Source organism: Phyllobates terribilis, unplaced genomic scaffold (genome assembly GCF_046119375.1).
Source record: "Phyllobates terribilis strain yellow unplaced genomic scaffold, ASM4611937v1 Scaffold_7__3_contigs__length_470593459, whole genome shotgun sequence".
Lineage (NCBI taxonomy): Eukaryota > Metazoa > Chordata > Amphibia > Anura > Dendrobatidae > Phyllobates > Phyllobates terribilis.
This window is the reverse complement of record NW_027362767.1, coordinates 185,128,018-185,151,369: the sequence shown is the minus strand read 5'-3', so window position 1 is coordinate 185,151,369 and position 23,352 is coordinate 185,128,018. Positions and strand designations below refer to the sequence as shown.

At 47.3% G+C, this 23,352-nt stretch overlaps 1 protein-coding gene across 1 annotated transcript in view; it reads left to right on the top strand.

The window, feature by feature from the left end:
* The window catches only part of LOC141154116 (BTB/POZ domain-containing protein KCTD12-like), a 179,037-nt gene that overhangs the window by 62,537 nt on the left and 93,148 nt on the right, over window positions 1-23,352 (top strand). Inside the window, exon 2 of the mRNA XM_073639588.1 lies at window positions 4,897-5,747. Within this exon, the coding sequence (XP_073495689.1) occupies window positions 4,913-5,747 (835 nt within the window). The 5' untranslated portion in view covers window positions 4,897-4,912. The remainder of the gene's footprint in view (window positions 1-4,896; window positions 5,748-23,352) is intronic.

Sequence of the window (23,352 nt, the reverse complement as noted above, 5' to 3'; positions counted from 1 at the left end):
TCTCCAGCTCCATCAGCCCCATCATTGCTCTCCCCAGACCCACCATCCCCATAATTACTCTCCCCATTGCCACCCCATCATTGCTCTCCCCAGCCCCACCATCCCCATCATTGCTCTCCCCAGCTCCATCAGCCCCAACATTGCTCTCCCCAGCCCCACATCCCCATCATTGCTCTCCCCAGCCCCATCATTGCTCTCCCCCACCTCCTCTCATTCTCCTGTTCCTCTCTCCAGCATTTTAAGTAAAAAAAAAAAAACTTAAATCTCGGCACGCTCTCCTGCAGCATCCTCCTAGTTGCTGGCAACTTTTTTCCTGACCCAGGCGAGCGCTGTATAATGATGTTGACTTGCCCCCTGGGCCGTGGGGTACCCGGAACCGGGCTTCTGTACGATGCTGGGGGTAGTAGTGGCAACCCGATCCCGTGGCTCAGGGTGGTCAGACCTAATGACGGCAGTCTATTTATCAGTGTTTTGGAATGTCCGACTACGCCACCCGTGGATTGCGGTTAGGGATGACCGCCGCTGCAATGCAGACCACTGAGGCTGGTGTTGGTGTGCAGCACAGGGATATAATAACTCCCCACGGGAAGAGTGTAGCCTCAGGGCAATGTAGGAGGATGCTGGGGGTGATGGTGCAGGCGCAGCATAAATCACACAGAGTCTAATGGTGCAGTTCAGGCCTTTTACTCACAGTTGTTTTCCAAGTCACTTCTGTCAGCAATGACTGCCCAAGCCGTGCTGCGTCCACCAGGTGAGGGGCTCGGTCAACCCCCAGGCAGTTCAGGAGTATGGCACAGGACCCCCTTCTATCCTTTCTCTGGCCTCTTGTGCCCCAGCAGTGACCACGCTTCTGTCCAGCTGCCTCGGGCCTTCTCTGGTAAAACTTGGCGACAGTTTCCCTGACCCTATGTGGTGCCTGCCTAGCGGGTGTAGCCAGGGGTCGCACCAATAAATGATCATGACCTCCGGTTCTTGGCTGAGGGATGATTTACCTCCACCAACTTGGGAATCCGGTACCCTTCCACGGCCTGACCCTTCACCCGATATAACAAGGGTTTGCAACGGTTACTGTCCGTTCTGCGCTCTCTTAGGGTCCCTTCTGCCTTCTTGTTTCTGGAGCCTTTCTACTCCTCTGTCTCTTCTCCTTTCCTTCCTTCTCCTTCTTCTCTTCTCCTCTCTGGCCCCGGCCTTTTCTCTAGGCCTGCCTCATGGAGCTGAGCTCAGGCTGAGCCGCAGCTCCCTGTCAGCTCTCACTGACTGGACTCTCTCCCAACTAACCACTGATCTAAGATGGTGCCCACCTTTTATCCACTTCTCTGTGTCTGAGCTCAGGTGACCTGCACCCAATGAGCTCCTTCCTATGCTCCAGAAACCGTCCCCTACTGCTCCTACATCACTGGGTTCTCTCCCCCCTCCCCACTCCAGCCAGGGACATGGTCAGTTGTGCCTGCATTTATATGGGAGCACCGTTGAGCTGTCCCCCGGAAATGGGGTGAGTGTGTGTATGTATGTGCAGCTAACTGAGCCCTGGTCCACACTCCATCCTTACCTGGGAGTGGAATATCACACCTCTGGTTGAGGTGCAATACCCCTGTCGCAACCGAACCCTCGGGGCGCCACAATATCATCAAGCTGCGCGCATCTGTGTCAAGGAGGAAGCAGAGAACGGATCCCTCCAGCTCCCCTGCCATTTTCCTCCTGTCAGCAGCAGAGCTGCAGGGATCGCTCCATGCCCGCCGCGTGCAGGGAGCAGCTGCACCGGCGGCGGTATGTCCTCCCCTGGACTGCTATGGGGCCCCCTCGCGTCACGGGCCCCATAGCAGTCGCGTGGCCTGCCGCCATTGGCGGTACGCAACTGCCTGGGAGATATCAGACCTCTACTATGGGCATACTTGTTATAGAAAAGTGAATCTATACATACCTGTATGGCCCATAGTAGAGGTCTGATTCCAGAGAAATCAGTTTTTATCAACTCTGTTTTGCACAGGCTTGGTGTCCCCTGGACACCAAGAAATCCCAGCCTATCTGTTTATTAATCCCCGCCTATGTGCTTATTTATCATATTCCCCCCCTCCCTTGCACGTCACAGGGCCCTGTGACAAGCACTGGTCTCCCTCACTTCCTGGACATGCGCAAAACGCCACTCACATAGAGCTCACATAGAGCGCACTTTGTTCCCTCCCGGCCCCGTTTGTCTGTGCACTGCGCCACAGGGCTCTATTGTGCAGGTGCCGGGGAGTCTCTGACTGACTGTGGCTGAAGCTAATTTTCTTAGGTGGCAAACCAGACACCGCTGAAGAGTTGTGGACAGCTCTGAAAGAGCAGGCAGATCTGTGGCTGACACCGCTGAACCTACAGCCAGGCATGGTTGTGTGTGACAATGGCCGGAACCTGGTGGCGACTCTGAAGCAAGGCGAGCTCACATGCCTGGCCCATGTGCTTAACCTCGTGGTTCAGCGGTTTCTCAAAACCTATCCAGATCTGTCACATCTGCTTGTCAAAGTACGCCGCGTGTGTGCCCATTTTAGAAAGTCAGCTACAGCTTCCGCCACCCTTGCTGTGCTTCAGCAGCAATTGCAGCTTCCAGCTCACCAACTGGTGTGCGCTGTCCCTATGTGTTGGAACTCTACACTGCAGATGTTGGGAAGAATTTGTGAGCAGAAGAGGGCAGTTGTTGCCTACCAGCATCAACATGGTTGTCGGTATTCAGGTCAGACTCCACACATAAGACCTCAGGTGTGGATATGGATGTCAGACATCTGTACCATCCTCCAAAACTTTGAGGAGTACACCAAGATGGTGAGCGGCGATGACGCCATAATTAGCATCACCATCCTGCTTCTCTGTCTTCTCAAACTCTCTTTGCTCACAATTAAAGAGGATGCATTGCAGGCGGAGCATGATGAGATGGAGCAAGGAGCCATACAGGGTGATGCTATACAGCCCAGCCTCACCTCATCCCAACGTGGATTGGGTGACAATGATGAGAAGGAAGATCAGGAGCTAGTTTCCTGCACTATAGACGGTACTACCTGCACAACTGTCATATCGTCTGTTCTGCGTGGATGGCCTGAGGACAGGAAGGAGAAGGAAGAGGCGGATGAGGAGGAGAGCATGGTCAGTCGTCCTCTTGGTGAGGACACAGAAGTCTTGCCTCTTTGCAGTCGGGCAAACATGGCTGAGTTTATGTTATGTTGCCTTTCCCATGACCCTCGCGTTGTCCAAATTTTGGGTGACAGTCATTACTGGTTGGTGAAACTTCTAGACCCATGCTACAAGGAGAACTTTCTGGCTCTTATTCCCTTGCCGGACAGGCCTAATATAATGGGGCAGTACCAGAATGCCCTTGTTGCAGTATTATTAAAAAAACTCCCATCTAAAAATGCTGGCGGCAGAGGTCACAGTTCATTGGACAATCAAGGAGTACAAACGAGAGAGACACAAATCCATTCCCGCAGAGGCAAGGGAACACTGTCAAAGTTCTGAGACCGTTTTCTCAGACCCTCCCATCGCACAGGTCCTGAGGCGGGGGGAAAAGTTTCTGAAAATGCTGAGGAAGTATCTTGCCAACCATATCTACCATATCAACATAACTACGTCTCTTGCAAGGGGCATTGAAGTTCCTCCATATTTTTGGCAGCCGTTGCATTCACTGCATAGGCAAACAGTATGGGAGACCCACTTCCTAAAAATGGGAACATTGTTTTCTGGAGGCCCTCCAACCTCTACGTCTCTTGCAAGGGGCATTGGAGTTCCTCCAAATTTTTGGCAGTCCTTGCATTCACTGCTTAAGCAAACAGTATGGGAGACCCACTCCTTTCTAATGGGAACATGTCTTTACTCTGTCCCAGCTCTATGTGTCTTTAAATTGGTATTGAGGTTTTTCCCAATTTTGGCAGCCCTTGGAGTCACTGCATGGGCATTACCACTATAGGAGAACCACTCCTTTATAATGGGAACATTTTTTACTAAGACCCTCCTCTATGTCTCTTCAAATGGGGTATTGGGGAGCATCCAAATTTTTGGAAGCCCTTGCAGTCACTGCATACGCAATAACAGTATAGGAGACCCACTCTTTAATAATGGGAACAACAATGCATAGACGACTGCTGGCTCTTTAAGAATAGTTAGGGCCGTCTGATGGCCCTATAAAAATAGTGTTTGTGACATTCAGAGTCCCTCCTTCATAAATGAAGCAGGATATGTCTGATGAGTTAGTAAAATGTTAAAATGATATTTCCTGGTGAATGCATTTTTCAACGTTGAAAGCAATGCAAAAACGCATCAAAAACACTACATGTGAACATAGCCCAAGGTGTGGAGGAGCATTTTAGTTTTTGGTTATTTATTTTGCTTTATATACAAAGTCATTAATCTGGAAAGGATGTTTCTTAACATTTTTCCCAGGAAAATTAATTTTGGTTTAGTTTTTGTATGTTTTATTGTGAGTCCATAAAAGTGGTGTAATACCTCTGACACCATTGCTGACAGTAGTGATCTGGGAGTCAGAGATGCTTGCAGGGGTCTTCCCCATTCTGTTCCCATGTCATTTTGAGCACTGTTCCCATCAATTTGGGCAATTTTTAGGCCCTCTGCAGACCGCCGGGGGGGCCGCCGGAAAAATGCTTGAGTTTCCCATAGACTTACATTGGGCTCATTACTCGGACCGAGCACTCGAGCATTCCAATTTGCTCGACCCGAGCAATGAGTACTCGTGCATTTTATTGCTCGCTCATCACTAGTGAGTACATGATCTAGACAGTATTGTATCCACTACATGCCAAGAATTTGAATTTATTATGATTTTATGTTACTTGTTTAGTTGGATGCGTTGACAAATGCCTGCTGTACAAATCAATAACACTTTTCTTTTTCTGACAATCTTTCCCAACATAGATTGCATGAAAGATACATGGCTTTTCCAGAAAATACAAGTTGTATAAAACCATCAGATGAAAATACCAAATTTCCAGACATAATAGAATTAAATGTTGGCGGACAAGTCTACATAACACATCACCTTACCTTAGTCACCATTCCTGGATCACGCCTATGGGAGATGTTCTCACAGAAGACGGTCCAGGCTTTAGCCAGAGACAGCAAAGGTCGCTTCTTCTTAGATCGCGATGGATTCCTGTTCCGATATGTGTTAGACTATTTAAGAGACCAACAATTGGTTCTTCCTGATCATTTTCCTGAAAAAATGCGACTTCAGAGAGAAGCCGAATACTTTAAACTTCCAGAGTTAGTAAAAATCCTTATCAATAATCAGAACTCTATTAGCAATAAAACATTTCAGAATGGTTCTGAAGAGCAGTCATCTGATATTGAAGTGGCCAGGAATCTGGCATTTGTGCATGAACTGGCAGCAATTGCAGGGAATCAGTCCACACTTCCAGATCTGCAGCGGTCCGGTTTTATCACCATTGGCTATTGTGGATCTTATACATTGGGTGAAACAGATTCCAAATTCAGAAGAGTGGCAAGAATTATGGTTTGTGGTAAGACCTCTCTGGCTAAAGAAGTTTTTGGTGAGACACTCAATGAAAGTAGAGATCCAGATCTACCTCTTGAAAGATATACCTCAAGGTATTACCTGAAATGTGACTTTTTGGAACAAGTATTTGACAGACTGGCGGATGCTGGGTTTCATATGGTGGCCTGTAACTCAACTGGAGCATGCACCTCTGCTCATGATCAAGCAGACGACAAGATGTGGACATCTTACAATGAATACATTTTCTACCGTGAGTGATCCAACCAAATGAGAAAAAAAAAAGACTTTACCGTCTACCTTTCCTTCCCTGTTCCCCGTTCACCAAATAGAAGAAACCTTTTATAAACTCTACCATTGTCCAAAACTCAACCAATCCTTCTCATGTAGACGTGCATTTTCCTCAATATTCCTTATTTAGATGTAGATTATTACAGAAAATCATTGTCCTAAACTGAAATAGGGTAGATCATCTTACGGTGCCTCTCCTTCCTGCTGTTCGCCCTTCCCTATACTGTTTTTTAATTGTTTATTTCAAATATTGTTTTAAAGAAAATTAGAAACCGCCAAAGATGGACATTAAGGGCTTGTTCACAAGTTGCGTTTTTGCTGTGTTTTTTTCAGTGCAGTAAGCAGTAAGATAAATGATTTTTTTTTAAAGCTGCAGCTTATTAAATTTTTCAAAGCTTTTTTACCGATTCAATTGATGACATAAAAGTCAAAATCAGCATGAAAAATGCATCAAAAACTTGCTTGATGTATGCAGAATTTTTCCTTCCAAGTCTGCATTTTTTGTGCAAGAAAGTAGTGCAAAAAAGCTGTGTGAACGTGCCCTAATGCTATTATTTTCACTATGGTAGTTTACCAGTTCTTCACTTTATACTCAGCTCGGGTATAATATTAGGCTATGATTTTTTTTATATTATTTCGACATGTTGTACTGGGTTCATTGTAGAGCTTTTACTAATGTCCTGTATATTTTTATTTGTTTGGGTTTTAGCACATATTTAAGTGAAAAGTTATCATAACGTGTGCCCACAAGCCCTCCACAAATAATACTTATTATTTCCTTGTTGACACAGGATGCTTGATACGTTGACGCTGGTGGGATTTATCAAAAACGGTGTTTACTAAGTACCCAATGTTATTTCTATGCATTATTGCGTTTACTCATTTACTTACAGCAGCGTATATATTCATTTTGTTTGTGTCTTAGGTTTTGTCTGATACAGTATAGAGTAGTTAGGGGGAGGTGAGGGGGGCTCACCTGACCAAGTTGTGCGTGTCACAACCCCATTGTATGTCCATAGTGTATACACCTGCTGCAGTCACGCCTGCGGATAGAAGGAAATTTTCATCTTCAAATGTATTGAGGAGTAAAAGGAGATGGACATTTCTGGCTGACCGCACTGCTGCTGGAGTAGTAGTCGTTCCACGCTGTGGTAGTATTTAATAGTACCTTTTTTACACATTTCGAGTTCTTGCCAAACTCTTTTTTAAAAAAAAAAAAAAAAGATTACATACAGTGAATGGGAAAGCCCACTTGCCTATGACATAATAGCACGTCATAGAGTGGTAAGGTTAAAGGGAACCTGTCATGTCCCCAAACACTATTAACCTGCAGATATGGGTATAATCAGCAGGTTAATAGAGTTCTAAAGCCGCGCGGCAGCAGCACTGAAAGCCCGGCTACTAGGTGGCAATTAACTTTTTTCCTCCTGGCAGCCTCCGGCTTTCAGTCATAGAGGCACAGCCTCCACGGCTTCAGTACACAGTGATCGGCAGCTGTAACTGCACCCTGGCACTGACTGACAGCCGGCTCAGCACTGATGCACTGTAGAGTCGGCTGTCAGTCAGTGGTTACAGCTGCCACACACTATGTACTGAGAGGTGGCAGAAGCCGTGCCTCTATGACTGACAGCCAGAGACTGGCAGAAGTAATGAAGTTAACTTCCTTCTGGTTAGCGGGGCTCTCAGTGTGGCAGCCGCACTGCTTTATAAAGCCCTATTTTTATAGGGCCATCAGGCGGCCTTTACTATTCTTAAAGGGCCAGCAGTCGGCCCTCGCTATTCTTAGAGAGCCATCAGCCAGCTATGTTTTATTGTTCCCATTACTAAAGAGTGGGTCTTCTATACTGTTATTGTGTATGCAGTGAGTGGCAGGGCTGCCCAAAATTTGGACGCACCCCAATACCACTTTGAAAATTTGGACACACCCCAATACCCCTTTGAAGAGACTTAGAGGAGGGCCTCCTGAAAACAATGTTCCCATTATTAGGAAGTAGGCCTCCCATTGTGTTTGCTATGCAGTGAATGCAAGGGTTGCCAACAATTTGGAGGTACTCCAATGCCCCTTGGAAGAGACGTGGATGAGGACCTCATAAAAAATGTTCCCATTAGAAAGGAGCGGGTCTCCTATACTTGTAATGCCCATGAACTAAGTGTATGGACTGACAAACATTTACCCCTGGGGGGTATACATGAACATACTGTATAAAAAAATTTTTTATGGGCACCATAAACCATAAACACCCTTTGAAAAAATTATGAGGGTGTTGCATCATGGACCACGGTCACCCTGGTGATATGGTGGTGGAGGATGAAGATGAGGATAAGGAGTAGGACAAGAGCAAATAGCCCAAATCAGGAAGCGTATACCCATGTGTGGGTGTGAGAAGGTGCATGGGAATACACCTCCCAAAAAAAGACACTGGATTTGAGTTTATGTTACGCTGCTATCATTCGGTGGTGTTGAGAAGTCTGGCCCAATCCAGCCCTTGTTCATTTTTATAAGAGTCAGCCTGTCAGCATTTTCAGTTGACAGGCGGATGCGCTTATCAGTTAAAATTCCACCAGTGGTACTAAAAACCTGCTCTGATAAAACGCTAGCGGCAGGGCAGGCCAGGACCTCCAAGGCATAGAGAGCCAGATCATTCCACATATCCAGCTTGGATACCCAATAATTATAAGGCACAGTGGAATCACGGAGGACGTTGGTATGGTCAGCAAGGTACTCCCTCAGCATCTTCCCAAACTTTGCACTCCTTGTGAGAGTACCCCGCACCTCAGGGCCTGTGCTATGGGAGGGGCTGAGAAAATTCTCCCAGGACTTTGACAGTGTTTCCCTGCCTCGGCTGGATTGAAGTTGTGTCTCTCTCGTCTGTAGTCCTTGGTTGTCCAACGAACTGTGACCTCTGCCGCCAGCGTTTTCAGATGGGAATTTTTTTAATAGTTCCGCAACAAGGGCCTTCTGGTACTGCCCCATTTTTGTAGACCTGTCCGCCTCAGGAATAAGAGATATAAAGTTCTCCTTGTAGCGTGGGTCTAGAAGTGTCACCAACCAGTAATGACTGTCACCCAAAATTTTGAGGATTCGAAGGTCATGGGAAAGGCAGCGTAACATAAACTCAGCCATGTGTGCCAGACTGCTAACAGGCAAGACTTCCGTGCCCTCACCAAGAGGATGACTGACCATGCTCTCTTCCTCCTCCTCTCTGTCCTCAGGCCATCCACGCTGAACAGACGGTATGACAGTTATGCAGGTAGTACCATCTATAGTGCATGAAACTAGCGCCTGTTCTTCCTCCTCCTCCTCTTCCTCATTGTCACCCAATCCATGTTGGGATATGATAAGGCTGGGCTGTGTGTAATCACCCTGTATGGTTCCTTGCTACATCTCATCATGCTCCGCCTGCAATGCATCCTCTTTGATTGTGAGCAGAGAGCGATTCAGAAGACAGAGAAGCGGGATGGTGACACTAATTATGGTTTCATCGCTGCTCACCATCTTGGTGGAGTCCTCAAAGTTTTGGAGGATGGTACATATGTCTGACATCCATGTCCACTCCTGAGGTCTTATGTGTGGAATCTGAACTGAATACCGACGGCCTTGTCGATGCTGATACTCAACAACTGCCCTCTTCTGCTCACAAATCCTTCCCAACATCTGCAGTGTAGATTTCCAACACGTGGGGACATCACACACCAGTCTGTGAGCCGGAAGCTGCAAATGTTGCTGAAACACGGCAAGGGTGGCAGAAGCTGTAGGTGACTTTCTAAAATTGCCACACAGGTGGCGTACTTTAACAAGCAGGTCCGGCAGCTCCAGGTAGGATTTGAGAAACCGCTGGACCACGAGGTTAACCACATGGGCCAGGCATGGTACGTGTGTGAGCTCGCCTCGACTCAGAGCCGCCACCAGGTTCTGGCCATTGTCACACACGACCATGCCTGGCTGTAGGTTCAGCGGTGTGAGCCACAGATCTGCCTGCTCTTTCAGAGCTGTCCACAACTTTTCAGCATTTTGCGGTTTGTCACCTAAACATATTAGCTTCAGCGCAGCCTGTTGCCGCTTGGACGATGCAGTGCTGCAGTGCTTCCAGCTTGTGACTGATGTGGTCATTTTGGAGATGGAAGCTGAAGAGGAGGAGGAGGCTGAGGAAGATGAGGTGCAAGAGCTGTACACTGTGGGGGCAACCTTGATTGACCTAGGGCCCGCAATGCTTGGCGTCGAGAGGATGTGTTCCATCCCAAGGTCCGACTGGGTCCCGGCTTCCACTATGTTAACCCAGTGTGCCGTCAGCGAGATGTACCGTCTCTGCCCACAAGCACTTGTCCACGTGTCCGTGGTTAGGTGAACTTTCCCGGTAACTGCGTTGTTGAGGGCACGGCTAATGTTTTGGGACATGTGCTTGTGTAATGCGGGGACGGCACACAGGGAGAAATAGTGGCAGCTGGGGTCCGAGTACCGAGGGACGGCCGCTGCCTTCAGGTTGCGGAATGCTTCCCTCTCCACGAGCCTAAAAGGCAACATTTCGAGCACAAGCAGTCGTGAAATGTGTGAATTTAGTAGTGTGGCCTGTGGGGCATTGGCTGCATTCCAATGACTGGGGTATGGACAACTGAACGCTGCGCTGGGACAAAGACGTGGTGCTTCCTGATGCTGCTACTTGAGAGTGTGCAATGACAGGTGCAGGGCAGGAGGCATCTTCGCATGCACCATGGACAGGAGATTGGGTTGCATGCACAACAGCGGAAGAAGCAGTGGTGACACCCACAGACACTGTTCCTGGACCCTGGGGTTCGGCTTACAAAGTCGGGTGCTTTGCTGCCATGTGTCTGATCATGCTGGTGGTGGTCAGGCTGCTAGTTTTGCCACCCCTGCTGATGCCCGCCTGGCAGGCGGTGCAAGTGGCCTTTTTTGGGCTATCGGCACAGTCTTTAAAAAACAACCAGACTCGGGAAGACCTAACAGTTGTATTGGCAACTTCCTTCGCGTTGGTGTCACGGGGAACAGTTGCCTGCCTTCTGTCTCCAGCCACCACACTGCGTCTTCCTCCCTGTTGGGGTGCTCTGCCTCCCTCCCCCTGTGTGCTGCTGTCCACGCTCTGCATGTTCTCCTGCCAGGTTGGGTCAGTTACTATATCATCCACCTCCTCGTCTTCCACTTTCACACTCTGGTCCTCCTCCTGACTTTCTGGCAATTGTGTCTCATCATTGTCCACCTCTTGTGACACTTTCCCACCGTCGCCTTTGTGTGACCGTGGCTGCTCAAATATTTGGGTATCGCTACATGCGATCTTCTCTTGCCCCGCTTCAAGTGGAGCGGATGAGAGGCCTGAATCTATAAATGGAAAAGTGAAAAGTTCTTCGGAGTTTCCAAGTGTGGGATCAGTTGTCTCCGGGCACTCGGCATGGTGGGAGGAAGGAGGTTCAGGGTGAGGAATATGCGGTGTAGACTCACGGCTACTGAGACTTGACCGTGTAGAAGACAAGGTGGTGGTGGTGGTGTGGGCAAAGTGACTGGAAGCATTATCCGCTATCCAACCAATAACCTTTTGGCACAGCTCTGGGTTCAATAGTTGTGTGCTGTTGTTTCCTAACAATTGGGACAGGAAGGTCTGGTGAGACGATGTGGATGTTTTTTGTGGCACAATTTCAGCCTCGGCCTCTGCATGCACCATCACCATCACGTCCAGTTCCCCGTCCCTTGCCAGGCGCCTTGCCCATTTTAAAAGGAGAACAATATCTTCCACGCTCACTACAAATGACTGAATTGGGAGCGAAGTTATATGTAATCCGTGTGACGGAGAAACCACAGTTTTAAATACCTGGCCTGTAGGTAACTATTTTGAACAGCAAACTGGTGTCAATTGCTTCACTGACACACTGAAACAATTTTTTAATGGAGGCCAGAAATGGCAGTATTTTCAGCGCAATTGTATGTGATCCATGTGACGGACAAACTACAGTTTTAAATAGCTGGATTTCTAGCGCTGTAATATGGAAAGGACCTGGCTGTATTCTGCAGTGCCAACAAGCAAATGGCGCAGAACAACGGTGTTCTCTGGATTGCTTTATAAGCAAATTATGAGGATTAAGATCCCCCCAAAAAATATTCCTGGCCCCTGAGACCTGGGCCTTTGTATAGAAATATCTAACAGCAGCAGAAGGCAGAATAGGAATGGAGCTTCTTGTGCTATATGCACTGCAGTCTGCTATATACCCTGCCTGCCTATATACACTGCCTGCCTATACACTCTGCCTGCCTGATATCTCTGCAGATGGATTAGTCCTCAGAAGGACTGTTTGTTGACATGAATATGTGTCTCTAACATACACTGCTCAAAAAAATAAAGGGAACAGTGAAATAACACATCCTAGATCTGAATGAATGACATCTTCTCATTGAATACTTTGTTTTGTACAAAATTGAATGTGCTGACAACAAAATCACACAAAAATCATCAATGGAAATCACATTTATTAACCAATGGAGGCCTGGATTTGGAGTCACCCCCAAAATTAAAGTGGAAAAACACACTACAGGCTGATCCAACTTTGATGTAATGTCCTTAAAATAAGTCACAATGAGTCTCAGTATTGTATGTGGCCTCCACGTGCCTGTATGACCTCCCTACAACGCCCGGCATGCTCCTGATGAGACTGAGTATTGTGTGTGGCCTCCACGTGCCTGTATGACCTCTCTACAACGCCTGGGCATGCTCCTGATGAGGCTCAGTATTGTGTGTGGCCTCCACGTGCCTGTATGACCTCCCTACAATGCCTGGGCATGCTCCTGATGAGGCTGAGTATTGTGTGTGGCCTCCACGTGCCTGTATGACCTCCCTACAACGCCTGGGCATGCTCCTGATGAGGCTGAGTATTGTGTGTGGCCTCCACGTGCCTGTATGACCTCCCTACAACGCCTGGGCACGCTCCTGATGAGGCTGAGTATTGTGTGTGGCCTCCACGTGCCTGTATGACCTCCCTACAACGCCTGGGCACGCTCCTGATGAGGTTGAGTATTGTGTGTGGCCTCCACGTGCCTGTATGACCTCCCTACAACGCCTGGGCATGCTCCTGATGAGGCTGAGTATTGTGTGTGGCCTCCACGTGCCTGTATGACCTCCCTACAACGCCTGGGCACGCTCCTGATGAGGCTGAGTATTGTGTGTGGCCTCCACGTGCCTGTATGACCTCACTACAATGCCTGGGCATGCTCCTGATGAGGCTGAGTATTGTGTATGGCCTCCACGTGCCTGTATGACCTCTCTACAACGCCTGGGCATGCTCCTGATGAGGCTCAGTATTGTGTGTGGCCTCCACGTGCCTGTATGACCTCCCTACAACGCCTGGGCATGCTCCTGATGAGGCTGAGTATTGTGTGTGGCCTCCACGTGCCTGTATGACCTCCCTACAACGCCTGGGCATGCTCCTGATGAGGTTGAGTATTGTGTGTGGCCTCCACGTGCCTGTATGACCTCCCTACAACGCCTGGGCATGCTCCTGATGAGGCTGAGTATTGTGTGTGGCCTCCACGTGCCTGTATGACCTCCCTACAACGCCTGGGCACGCTCCTGATGAGGCTGAGTATTGTGTGTGGCCTCCACGTGCCTGTATGACCTCACTACAATGCCTGGGCATGCTCCTGATGAGGCTGAGTATTGTGTATGGCCTCCACGTGCCTGTATGACCTCTCTACAACGCCTGGGCATGCTCCTGATGAGGCTCAGTATTGTGTGTGGCCTCCACGTGCCTGTATGACCTCCCTACAACGCCTGGGCATGCTCCTGATGAGGCTGAGTATTGTGTGTGGCCTCCACGTGCCTGTATGACCTCCCTACAACGCCTGGGCATGCTCCTGATGAGGCTGAGTATTGTGTGTGGCCTCCACGTGCCTGTATGACCTCCCTACAACGCCTGGGCATGCTCCTCATGAGGTTGCGGATTGTCTTCTGTGGGATCTCCTCCCAGACCTGGACTAAAGCATCTGCCAACTCCTGGACAGTCTGTGGTGCAACGTGACGTTGGTGGATGGAGCGAGACATGATGTCCCAGATGTGCTCAATTGGATTCAGGTCTGGGGAACGGGCGGGCCAGTCCATAGCTTGAATGCCTTCATCTTGCAGGAACTGCTGACACACTCCAGCCACATGAGGTCTGGCATTGTCCTGCATTAGGAGAAACCCAGGGCCAACCGCACCAGCATATGGTCTCACAAGGGGTCTGTGGATCTCATCTCGGTACCTAATGGCAGTCAGGCTACCTCTGGCGAGCACATAGAGGGCTGTGCGGCCCTCCAAAGAAATGCCACCCCACACCATTACTGACCCATTGCCAAACCGGTCATGCTGAAGGATGTTGCAGGCATCAGATCGCTCTCCATGGCGTCTCCAGACTCTGTCACGTCTGTCACATGTGCTCAGTGTGAACCTGCTTCCATCTGTGAAGAGCACAGGGCGCCAGTGGCGACTTTGCCAATCCTGGTGTTCTGTGGCAAATGCCAAGCGTCCTGCACGGTGTTGGGCTGTGAGCACAGCCCCCATCTGTGGACGTCGGGCCCTCATACCACCCTCATGGAGTCGGTTTCTAACCGTTTGTGCAGGCAAAGGCACATTTGTGGCCTGCTGGAGGTCATTTTCCAGGGCTCTGGCAGTACTCCTCCTGTTCCTCCTTGCACAAAGGCAGAGGTAGCGGTCCTGCTGCTGGGTTGTTGCCCTCCTATGGCCCCCTCCACGTCTCCTGGTGTACTGGCCTGTCTCCTGGTAGCGCCTCCAGACTCTGGACACTACGCTGAAAGACACAGCAAACCTTCTTGCCAGAGCTCGCATTGATGTGCCATCCTGGATGAGCTGCACTACCTGAGCAACTTCTGTGGGTTGTAGAGTCCGTCTCATGCTACCACAAGTGTGAAAGCACAACCAACATTCAAAAGTGACCAAAACATCAGCCAGAAAGCATTGGTACTGAGATGTGGTCTGTGGTCCCCACCTGCAGAACCATTCCTTTATTGAGTGGGTCTTGATAATTGCCAATAATTTCCATCTATTGTCTATTCCATTTGCACAACAGCATGTGAAATTGATTGTCAATCAGTGTTGCTTCCTAAGTGGATAGTTTAATTTCACAGAAGTTTGAGTTAGTTGGAGTTATATTCTGTTGTTTAAGTGTTCCCTTTATTTTTTTGAGCAGTGTATATAAAGCCCCATCCAAAATGTGATAGGGCAGACCAAAATGGGAAAATGAAAAACACCTGTAAAGAGACATAGCTCAACTGACAGAGGAACAGACCACTAAGCAACAGTCACTAGATCAAATCCCTAACCGAACCATGACAGATGTGTCTATTTTTCAAATTTTTTAATTTATATATTTTTTATGATCACAAAGAATCTCTAAAAGCATTTTACGTTGCATTCTTTTATTTGTAGAAATTATTTTGTGTATTGGTCATATTTTTTTAATGTTGGCGGGTCTAGAAGCAGTGTTTATTTTTCTTTCTTTTTTTTTTTAGTTATGCTTTTTTATTGTATTTTATTTTTGCCATTTTCATTTATTTCTTTTTTCATTTATTTTATACACTGTGCTTCCCATAATTCTTTTTTGCTGATTTCCACCTTTAAGTGGGGCTGGTATGTTTGCCCCAGCAACAGGGAAAGTTCAGTTACCTGCCAACGCTAGTAAAACAATTGCAAAACTTTTTCTTGGATTTCAATGCTATTTATTCATTTCTTTAATTAATATTATTTAAAAAAAAACCACAACCCTAATATACTATGATACAAAATAGGTACATATAGGCTCCCAACCGGAAATTACTATAATGTACTGCTGCTGGGAAGTGTACTCACTCGAGGGTATATAAGCAAGAAACAGCTACAAAAATAGGGATAATTTTTGTATGGCATGTTGACAATCCATTGCTTTGAGGAGGAGGTGGTGCAGGGCAGGGAATAGAGCTGGAGTGACAGAGGCTTCAGATCTACAGTAGCTCTTCAGGCTTATTTGCATATTAATTCAGATGATGAATTTTCAGCAATGGATGAATAGACTGGCCATGTAAAGGTATTGGAAATTAGAAGGTATATACAGACAAACATTCTAGTGAACATTACAGTATAAAAGATAAGCAGCTATAAAGCTTTTTCTGAACAGTGTTTTTGCTCTTTTGATACAGTGAGACCTGGCACCCAGCTGCCTTGACTTAAAGCCTGCTGTTCAATGCATTTATAATACCTTCAAATGCCATTTGGCCTTTTCTAGTAAAAGGAGGATAATCAATCTATGAAATTATTTTGGCTGCAAGGGAAGACGGAATAAAAATAGATAAGCATACCTATTATCCTAAATCCCACAATAATCCCTTCAAGGGAAAATCCTTTCTTTTAAACAAATGAAAAGATGAAACATTAATGAATATACATGGCTAGATTAGGCCCCTGATTCCCTGTAACCAAAAAAATCTGCTTTGCAAGCATAACAAAAAGTACATCAAGGGTTCTCTTTATAGCCACACTTGAGTACGATACATAATTGTCAATAATTAATCAAATAAACATTTCAAAGTTATGCGTAATCAAGGATTGTTATTTAAATATATTTATTACATAAAATCATGAGAACAATCAGTGAAAAGTTGACATTCAAAAAATTCTGTAATACAAGTACAATCATTTTGTTAATAAACAACATGTCAAAAAATGATTAACTGATTAACCCAAAAATGTTCATCATTCGCTGTTTAAATAGAAAAATGATGTTTTTTTTTACAAAGCTGTACAACAATTATGTCTATTTGGGGATCTGCCAGAGGTTTGCTATTTGCAAAATGAGGAAACAATGGCATATTTTCAAGGCGTACAAAAATGATCCCTTTTTTAGGGAGCAGAAACAGGTGTGCTATATTAAAAATGGTGGGCAGATAAGCAGAAGACTAGAAGCATGTACCTGTTCCTCGACACAAGGATGGATATCTGACAGTGTAACAGAGAAAAAGGAAGAGGAGTACTGTTAGAGCACAATAAGCAGTAGTGGTATATGACAATGATGGTAATGATGACACTGAGAGGTTCCACTTGAGGATGCTGCCTGGCTGTCAGAAAGATGAGTGTGACGAGAAGGGACATGAGGACAACTTGAGTCTCTGATTCAGATTAACTTGCTTGTGTGGCACCCCAGGGGTCTGGTTTCCACAGTAATGTAATGTTATGTCTGAGAGCAGGTGGGAGGTCCTTTGGTCAGGGATCCTGTGCATGCCACACCTCCTGCCCAGTCTTGGGAGGGGGAAAACTTCCCCTGTATAAACCCGGGGCTGAGGCAGGGTTAGTCAGTCAAGGAGAGGAGAGACGAGAAACAGTCAAAGGAGGAAACAGCAGAAGCTCAGTGGGAGCAATACTACTACGAGTCAGGGGCTGGCAGCTGCAGAGCTCGCCCTGACTGAGAAGCTTTCTTACCGGACCCGGCGTCCGAGGCTGTGGGGACTAACTCTTACCCAGCAGCAGAAGCCGACCGGCAGGGGATTTCAGGTCCTCAGGCCCAGAAACCCGAAGGCACGGTCACACGCGTGGGACCAGCACCGCCATCGTGGAGCGGAAGCCATTAGAAGGCCCCGAGTCACCGGCCATACGGGTGAGCACCACACGGTACACTCAGGGACGTGGGCTACTTATATCCGCTTCTAGCAAGGTAGCCAGAAGAGTACAGTCAGTTTGGGAGGCCTACAACTCCGCCTGGCCAGGGGAGATCCCATCTGCTCAAGGACTGACCAGGCCCCGTTCGCTAGCAAGTACTCCGGGAGGGTCTATCGTTGTTACCAGTAAAGACCCTGAATTACACCGCACCGTCTCTGAGTGGTTCCTGCTACCCCCCATCTTCCACGTCGGCTGCCCTGAGGCCATACCCCTCCCGTTGGGGGTTATACTATCACGCTGCACCATTCTACACCGGCCTCAGCGGTCTGCCCTGCAGCGGCAGCTCCATAGCTGCAAATCAACGGGTGGCGTAGTCGACACTCAAATAACATCTATCAAGACTGCCACACACTGAGTTTGACTCCCTGGGCACGGACCGGGTCCCCGCCACTCGGAGACTACAACCCTCATCTGATCCGGTTCCGGGTAAGCCCCCGTGCGCGGGACGCTGCGCGACACAGCAGGCCCAGGGGCGCGTCACTTGCAGGTGATGTTGCTTCATGTGCTGATGGAGAGCCATCATTCCTGGTTTATTGAGCCTGGAAGGTTCCACTTGAGGATGCTGCCTGGCTATCAGAAAGATGAGTGTGAAGAGAAGGGACATGAGGACAACTTGAGTCTCTGATTCAGATTAACTTGCTTGCAGGTTATGTTGCTTCATGTCCTGATGGAGAGCCATCATTCCTGGTTTATTGATCCTGGATGTCCACATTTTATTTTCATCCTGCAAAACCAGCTGCAAACTGCCAAAGAATTGTCTGCCAACAACTTGCAAAGGAACTGCCACATCTAAGGTGCCAACACATATGATCAGCTCTCAACATCACCTGCGCTTTCAGGCACTGTTGAGCCTCCTCCACAGCAGCACATACAGCATCATCTGCTCCTGGGCCAGCTGCAGAACAATCTGTGTTTGCCCCAGAAGATATTTTAGTCGCATGTTGCCTCCACTGTATATAGCCAGGTCAACACCCTCCTTCTCTGATCTCACCATCTCATCAGCACTGATATCTAATTCCTAGGTCTTGTCCACCACAGAATCATCATCATTGACTCAATTGACTTGCCCTGTCGCAGAGTGCCACTGCCTGTGTCCCTACCACTGGAAAGTCACACTGACATTTGAATCACCTCCTCAATCACCCCTGGACCTTTATCATCTAAGTAAAAAGACTGACTTTTCATCTCTTCCAGTAAATCAACTGGAAGTTGTTCTTGTGAAATATCTTCCTTAGCTGCCAGGATACTGTGGATTAGGAGGCTAAGAGGCAGATACTGCTGTCCTTGACAGAATTAAACGTCCACTTACGTAAAAAATCAAGTGTTATGTTGGCGGAGGAGATGGACTGAGCAGGACAGTAACTCAAGCTGATGGTGTCGCTGTCAGAGGTAATGTCATCCTGCTGTGACTGAGACCTGTGATGTAACTTATATTTCAATTTGCCTTCTACTTCTTCTCTCCATTTATATTCTTGCCTGAGGCAAAGGCAGCCACTTGTGGCCTGTGTTTGATACTACTATTGCTGGTGTCAGCAGTGTCGGTGATACTGCTGTTGCTCCCACATTTTTTTCAATGATATGGATCCCTTTTTCTCTTATGTCCGTGGCCAGTGCCACGTTTGTTTACTATATATTTTGGGTTCAAACACAAGGCAACATTCAGACGTCAATGATTTTTCTCATGCACAGAAAATTATTCGCATTTCATAAGTGTTTTCGAATTAAGTTTAATGTTTAGTCAGTATTTCGGTTTTTACAAACAGTGTTTCATCAGAAATTTTTCACATATAACAATAAAAACAAAGTACCCTGAAAAGCTTCTCCTACTCATTGTAATGTTAATCATGCACAGCTCACGGATTGCGCACTGATGCAATTTGTGTGCTATCCAAGGTTTTCACGGATCCATAGACTTTTATGAGACATTTTAATCCATGATGACTCGAATAAAAAACTGACATGTCTAAATGATTTTTTGCGGACATACAGTGTGCAAAAAAACACAAACAACTCCATAAAGTATAATGGTTACGTGTACTAGCCGTGAAAAAAATACGTACATTTCCACGGCCCCACTATCAGTATTTGGTCAGTATTCGGTCAGTATTTTTTCTCAGGAGTGGGAACTAGTGATGAGTGAGCGTGCTCTCCACTACTCGGTGCTCGCCTGAGCATCACGGTGCTCGACAAGCTCGAAGCTCGGCGAGTATTTCCGGGTTGCTCGGACGAGAGCTCAGGTCCCCGTCTTGCATGTTTTGCGCTCTTTAGAGAGCTAATGAACATGCAGAGATTGCCTGTGACGCGCCCCCGAGGACTGTGGGGTACTCGCCACCGGGTCGGTCAGTTCCTTGGGATTCTCACAGGAGCGTGACCCGGTCCGTGGCCCTAGGCGGTCATTAAAAAGCAAGGACAGTTTGTTTAGGGGAAAAGTTTTGTGATGCCACCCGTGGTGTGTGGCTATAGGGGGGTCGCCGCTGCTATTTAGATCCACTGGGGCTGATGGTGATGCAGCTGAGATAGTGCAGCTCCCCACGGGCAGAGCTAGGCCCCAGGTCAGTATATTGGATGGATTGTCGGGGGTCCTTTCCATGGGATGGAGCTTCCTGCTGGCGTAAGCAATCACTCTCTCTCTGCCTTGCTGTACCTGGGACAGCACCGCTCCCAATTCCATGTTGCTGGCATCCGTATAAAGTATAAAGGGTTGGCCATAGTCGGGGTAGGCCAAAAACTTCGTCTCCCATAAAAGCCACCTTCAGCCGAGTGAAGGATTCTTCTTCTTTTTTACCCCACTCGAACGGAGGATTCAGGTTCTTGGCCTTCTTGGACTGGCCCACTAAGAGGTCCTGCATGGGTGCCGCTATCTTAGTGAAACACTTGATGAATCTCCTGTAGTAGCCTACCAGCCCGAGGAACTGCCGCACTTCCTTGATAGTGGAGGGTCTTGGCCAGTCCTTGATCACGGTGACTTTTTTCAGGGTCTGGTGCTACACCTTCGGCGCTTATCACATGGCCTAGGTACTGCACCTTGGCTTCAAAAGGTGGCACTTGGACGGCTTTACTTTCAGGCCAAAACCGGATAAGGCCTCGAACACCTCGGCCAGGTGCTCCAGGTGGTCTTTGTACGTCTTTGAGTAGACGATTACATAGTTCAGGTATAGCAGAACGGTTTCGGAGTTTTTGTGTCCTAGGCTACACTCCATTAACCGCTGGAAGGTTCCTGGGGCGTTGCAGAGCCCAAATGGCATGCAGTTGAACTCGCAGAGGCCCATTGATGTCGTAAACGCGGTCATCTCTCTGTCCACCTCTGCCACGGGAACCTGCCAATACCCACTTGTGAGATCTAAAGTAGAGAAATAGTTAGCGTATCTCAGTGCAGCTAATGATTCCTCAATCCTGGGTAATGGGTAGGCGTCCTTATGTGTAATGCGCTTAATCTGCCTATAATCAACACACATCCTCATTGTACCATCTTTCTTTCTAACGAGGACCAATGGAGCTGCCCAGGGGCTACAACTATCTCTGATCACCCCAGCCTCCTTCATCTTCCGTAACATTCCTTTGGCACATTGATAGTGAGCTGGGGTTGCAGGCCGGTACCTCTCTTTAATGGGCTGATGATCTCCCGTGGGGATATGATGTTGGATCCCTTTTACCTGCCCAAAGTCTAGTGGGTGTTTGCTAAAGACTCGCTCATATTCTTGGACCACCCGGTACACCCCATGATTTTGGTGCAAAGGGGTGGAGTCAGTGCCTACTTGTAGCTTCTGACACCAATCCTCCATCTGCCCCTTGGAGCCATTGCCCTCCGCCTGTTCGGATGGAGGCAAGGGGTCCACTGCCTTTATTGCGTTGTTACTGACAGTAAATAGCTTAGCAAGGGTGGCATACCGGGGTGGCAGACCTCTTTCTCCCCAGAATTCAGGATGCGTATCGGGACTCTCCCCTTGCGGACATCGACTACCCCACTGGCCGTCAAGATGGTGGGCCTACTATTAGAGTACACGGGTTCTACCACGAGAGCAAAGACAAAGAAAATAACGAACAAGAGGCCACTAAATTTATGCAAAAATGTCAAAATTTATTAGGAAGTAGTGACAGGCAAAAAAGGGAGGGGGGGTAAAGTGCAAAGTGCAGACAGGAAAAAAACTTAAAGACAGCTCCACGCAGCAGCTGCCATACATGTATATATGTGGTATAATTGTACCCAATCTGCAAACATGCTTGATGGGTAGTACACCAGATGGATATGAAATCAAGAGAGTATATATCAATTAGTATACATTATCCAACACGATGTACACAATATAATGCTAGTAAGGCCCTGTATAACTGCCAAAGTTAGTTAAAAAAGGTCGAATATATTGCCCTTAATGTTTAACTTAGTATAATATAATCCACATTCATATATCAAAGGGTAGAAGAGGGTCACCCAAACCCTGTATATACATAGCGAGGGGTGAAGAGTAAAGAGCAAGGGAGGCAAGACAGGTGCAGGGGCATACGGTGTGAGCTGCACACGTGGACCTATTGCCCCGACGCGCGTTTCGGTTTCCCTTCGTCAGGAGGCATGGGGGAGTAGGCGGTGCAGGAATATATAGAGGCGCCACAAAATACTGCAGGACCGGAAGTGACGCATCGCGTAGCCATGGAGACCGGGACCCCAGCCGGCGTCCGCGACACATGACAGACAGCGGCAGGACTGCGGGATCTGACGATGGGCGCCACCTGGAGATACAGACGAGCCGGCTGTGGGCCCTGAACACATGGCACGCATGCATGCACGGTCACAATTGTAATGCATTATGCTGTGCATATTAGAACCGTATATATTCTCAGATAACAGCAAGGGTGAGTTAAGCTGCATCATTTATGAACCAACATACATAGAAAGGAGCATAAATAAATAGGGGAATGGCACAGAATCCCTCCATCCCAATCAAAATACATTGTTACAAGGACAACACATATCAACTACAGCATCACTTACTATCAAAATATAGAACGCTTACATAATCTCAAAAATAAATTATTACATATATATTTGCATAAGAAAATAGCAGTAAGTATATAGGAAATGGCAGGTATAGAAGCCATAATACATCACATGATTGTTAGGCTAAAACAACAGTGTATAATACACAATGAATGCATAGTATACAGTAATAACAGTAATGACAATGTACATACATCATGAAATACTATATTAGGTATAATAGAATCAATACGCCTAATTTTGAAAAGAGAGGTATCAAAGTTATGGTGGGTTTTAAAGTGACGTGGTATTGTCTTCAATGTGGATGTGTCCGTGTGGCCGGCTGCAGCAATAATCCCTAGGACATGCTCACGGATCCGTATCTTAAATTGACGAGTCGTCATACCTACATAGATAAGTCCACAAGGACATGTGGCGAAATATATCACATTTTTAGTGATACAGGAGATGAATCTATTAATTTTATAGGTTTTGGATCTATCAGACTTGAAGAACGTATCGCTACGCTCGACACTGGGACATGCAACACACCGACCACATGGAACACATCCACATCGCCTAGTCTGCCCATCGAGGAAAGTAGTACCCACAAAACCCTCGTAATGAGACCGCACTAAATAATCAAGTAGATTCTTGGAACGCCTGACGGTGATAGATGGTCTATTAGGGATATATCTAGAGATAACAGGATCGGCCTTCAAAATATGCCATGATCGAGCCAATATATCTCTCAGCCGAGGGAATTGTGAGTGAAAGTTGGTGATAAATCTCACCTGTTCATTGGCACTTCTTATATCTCTATTACCATACAGTAGGTTATGCTGAGAAGTAAATCTGTCCCTATTATATGTCTTTTCACCATACAGCGACTGTAGCCACGAGCATAGAACCTC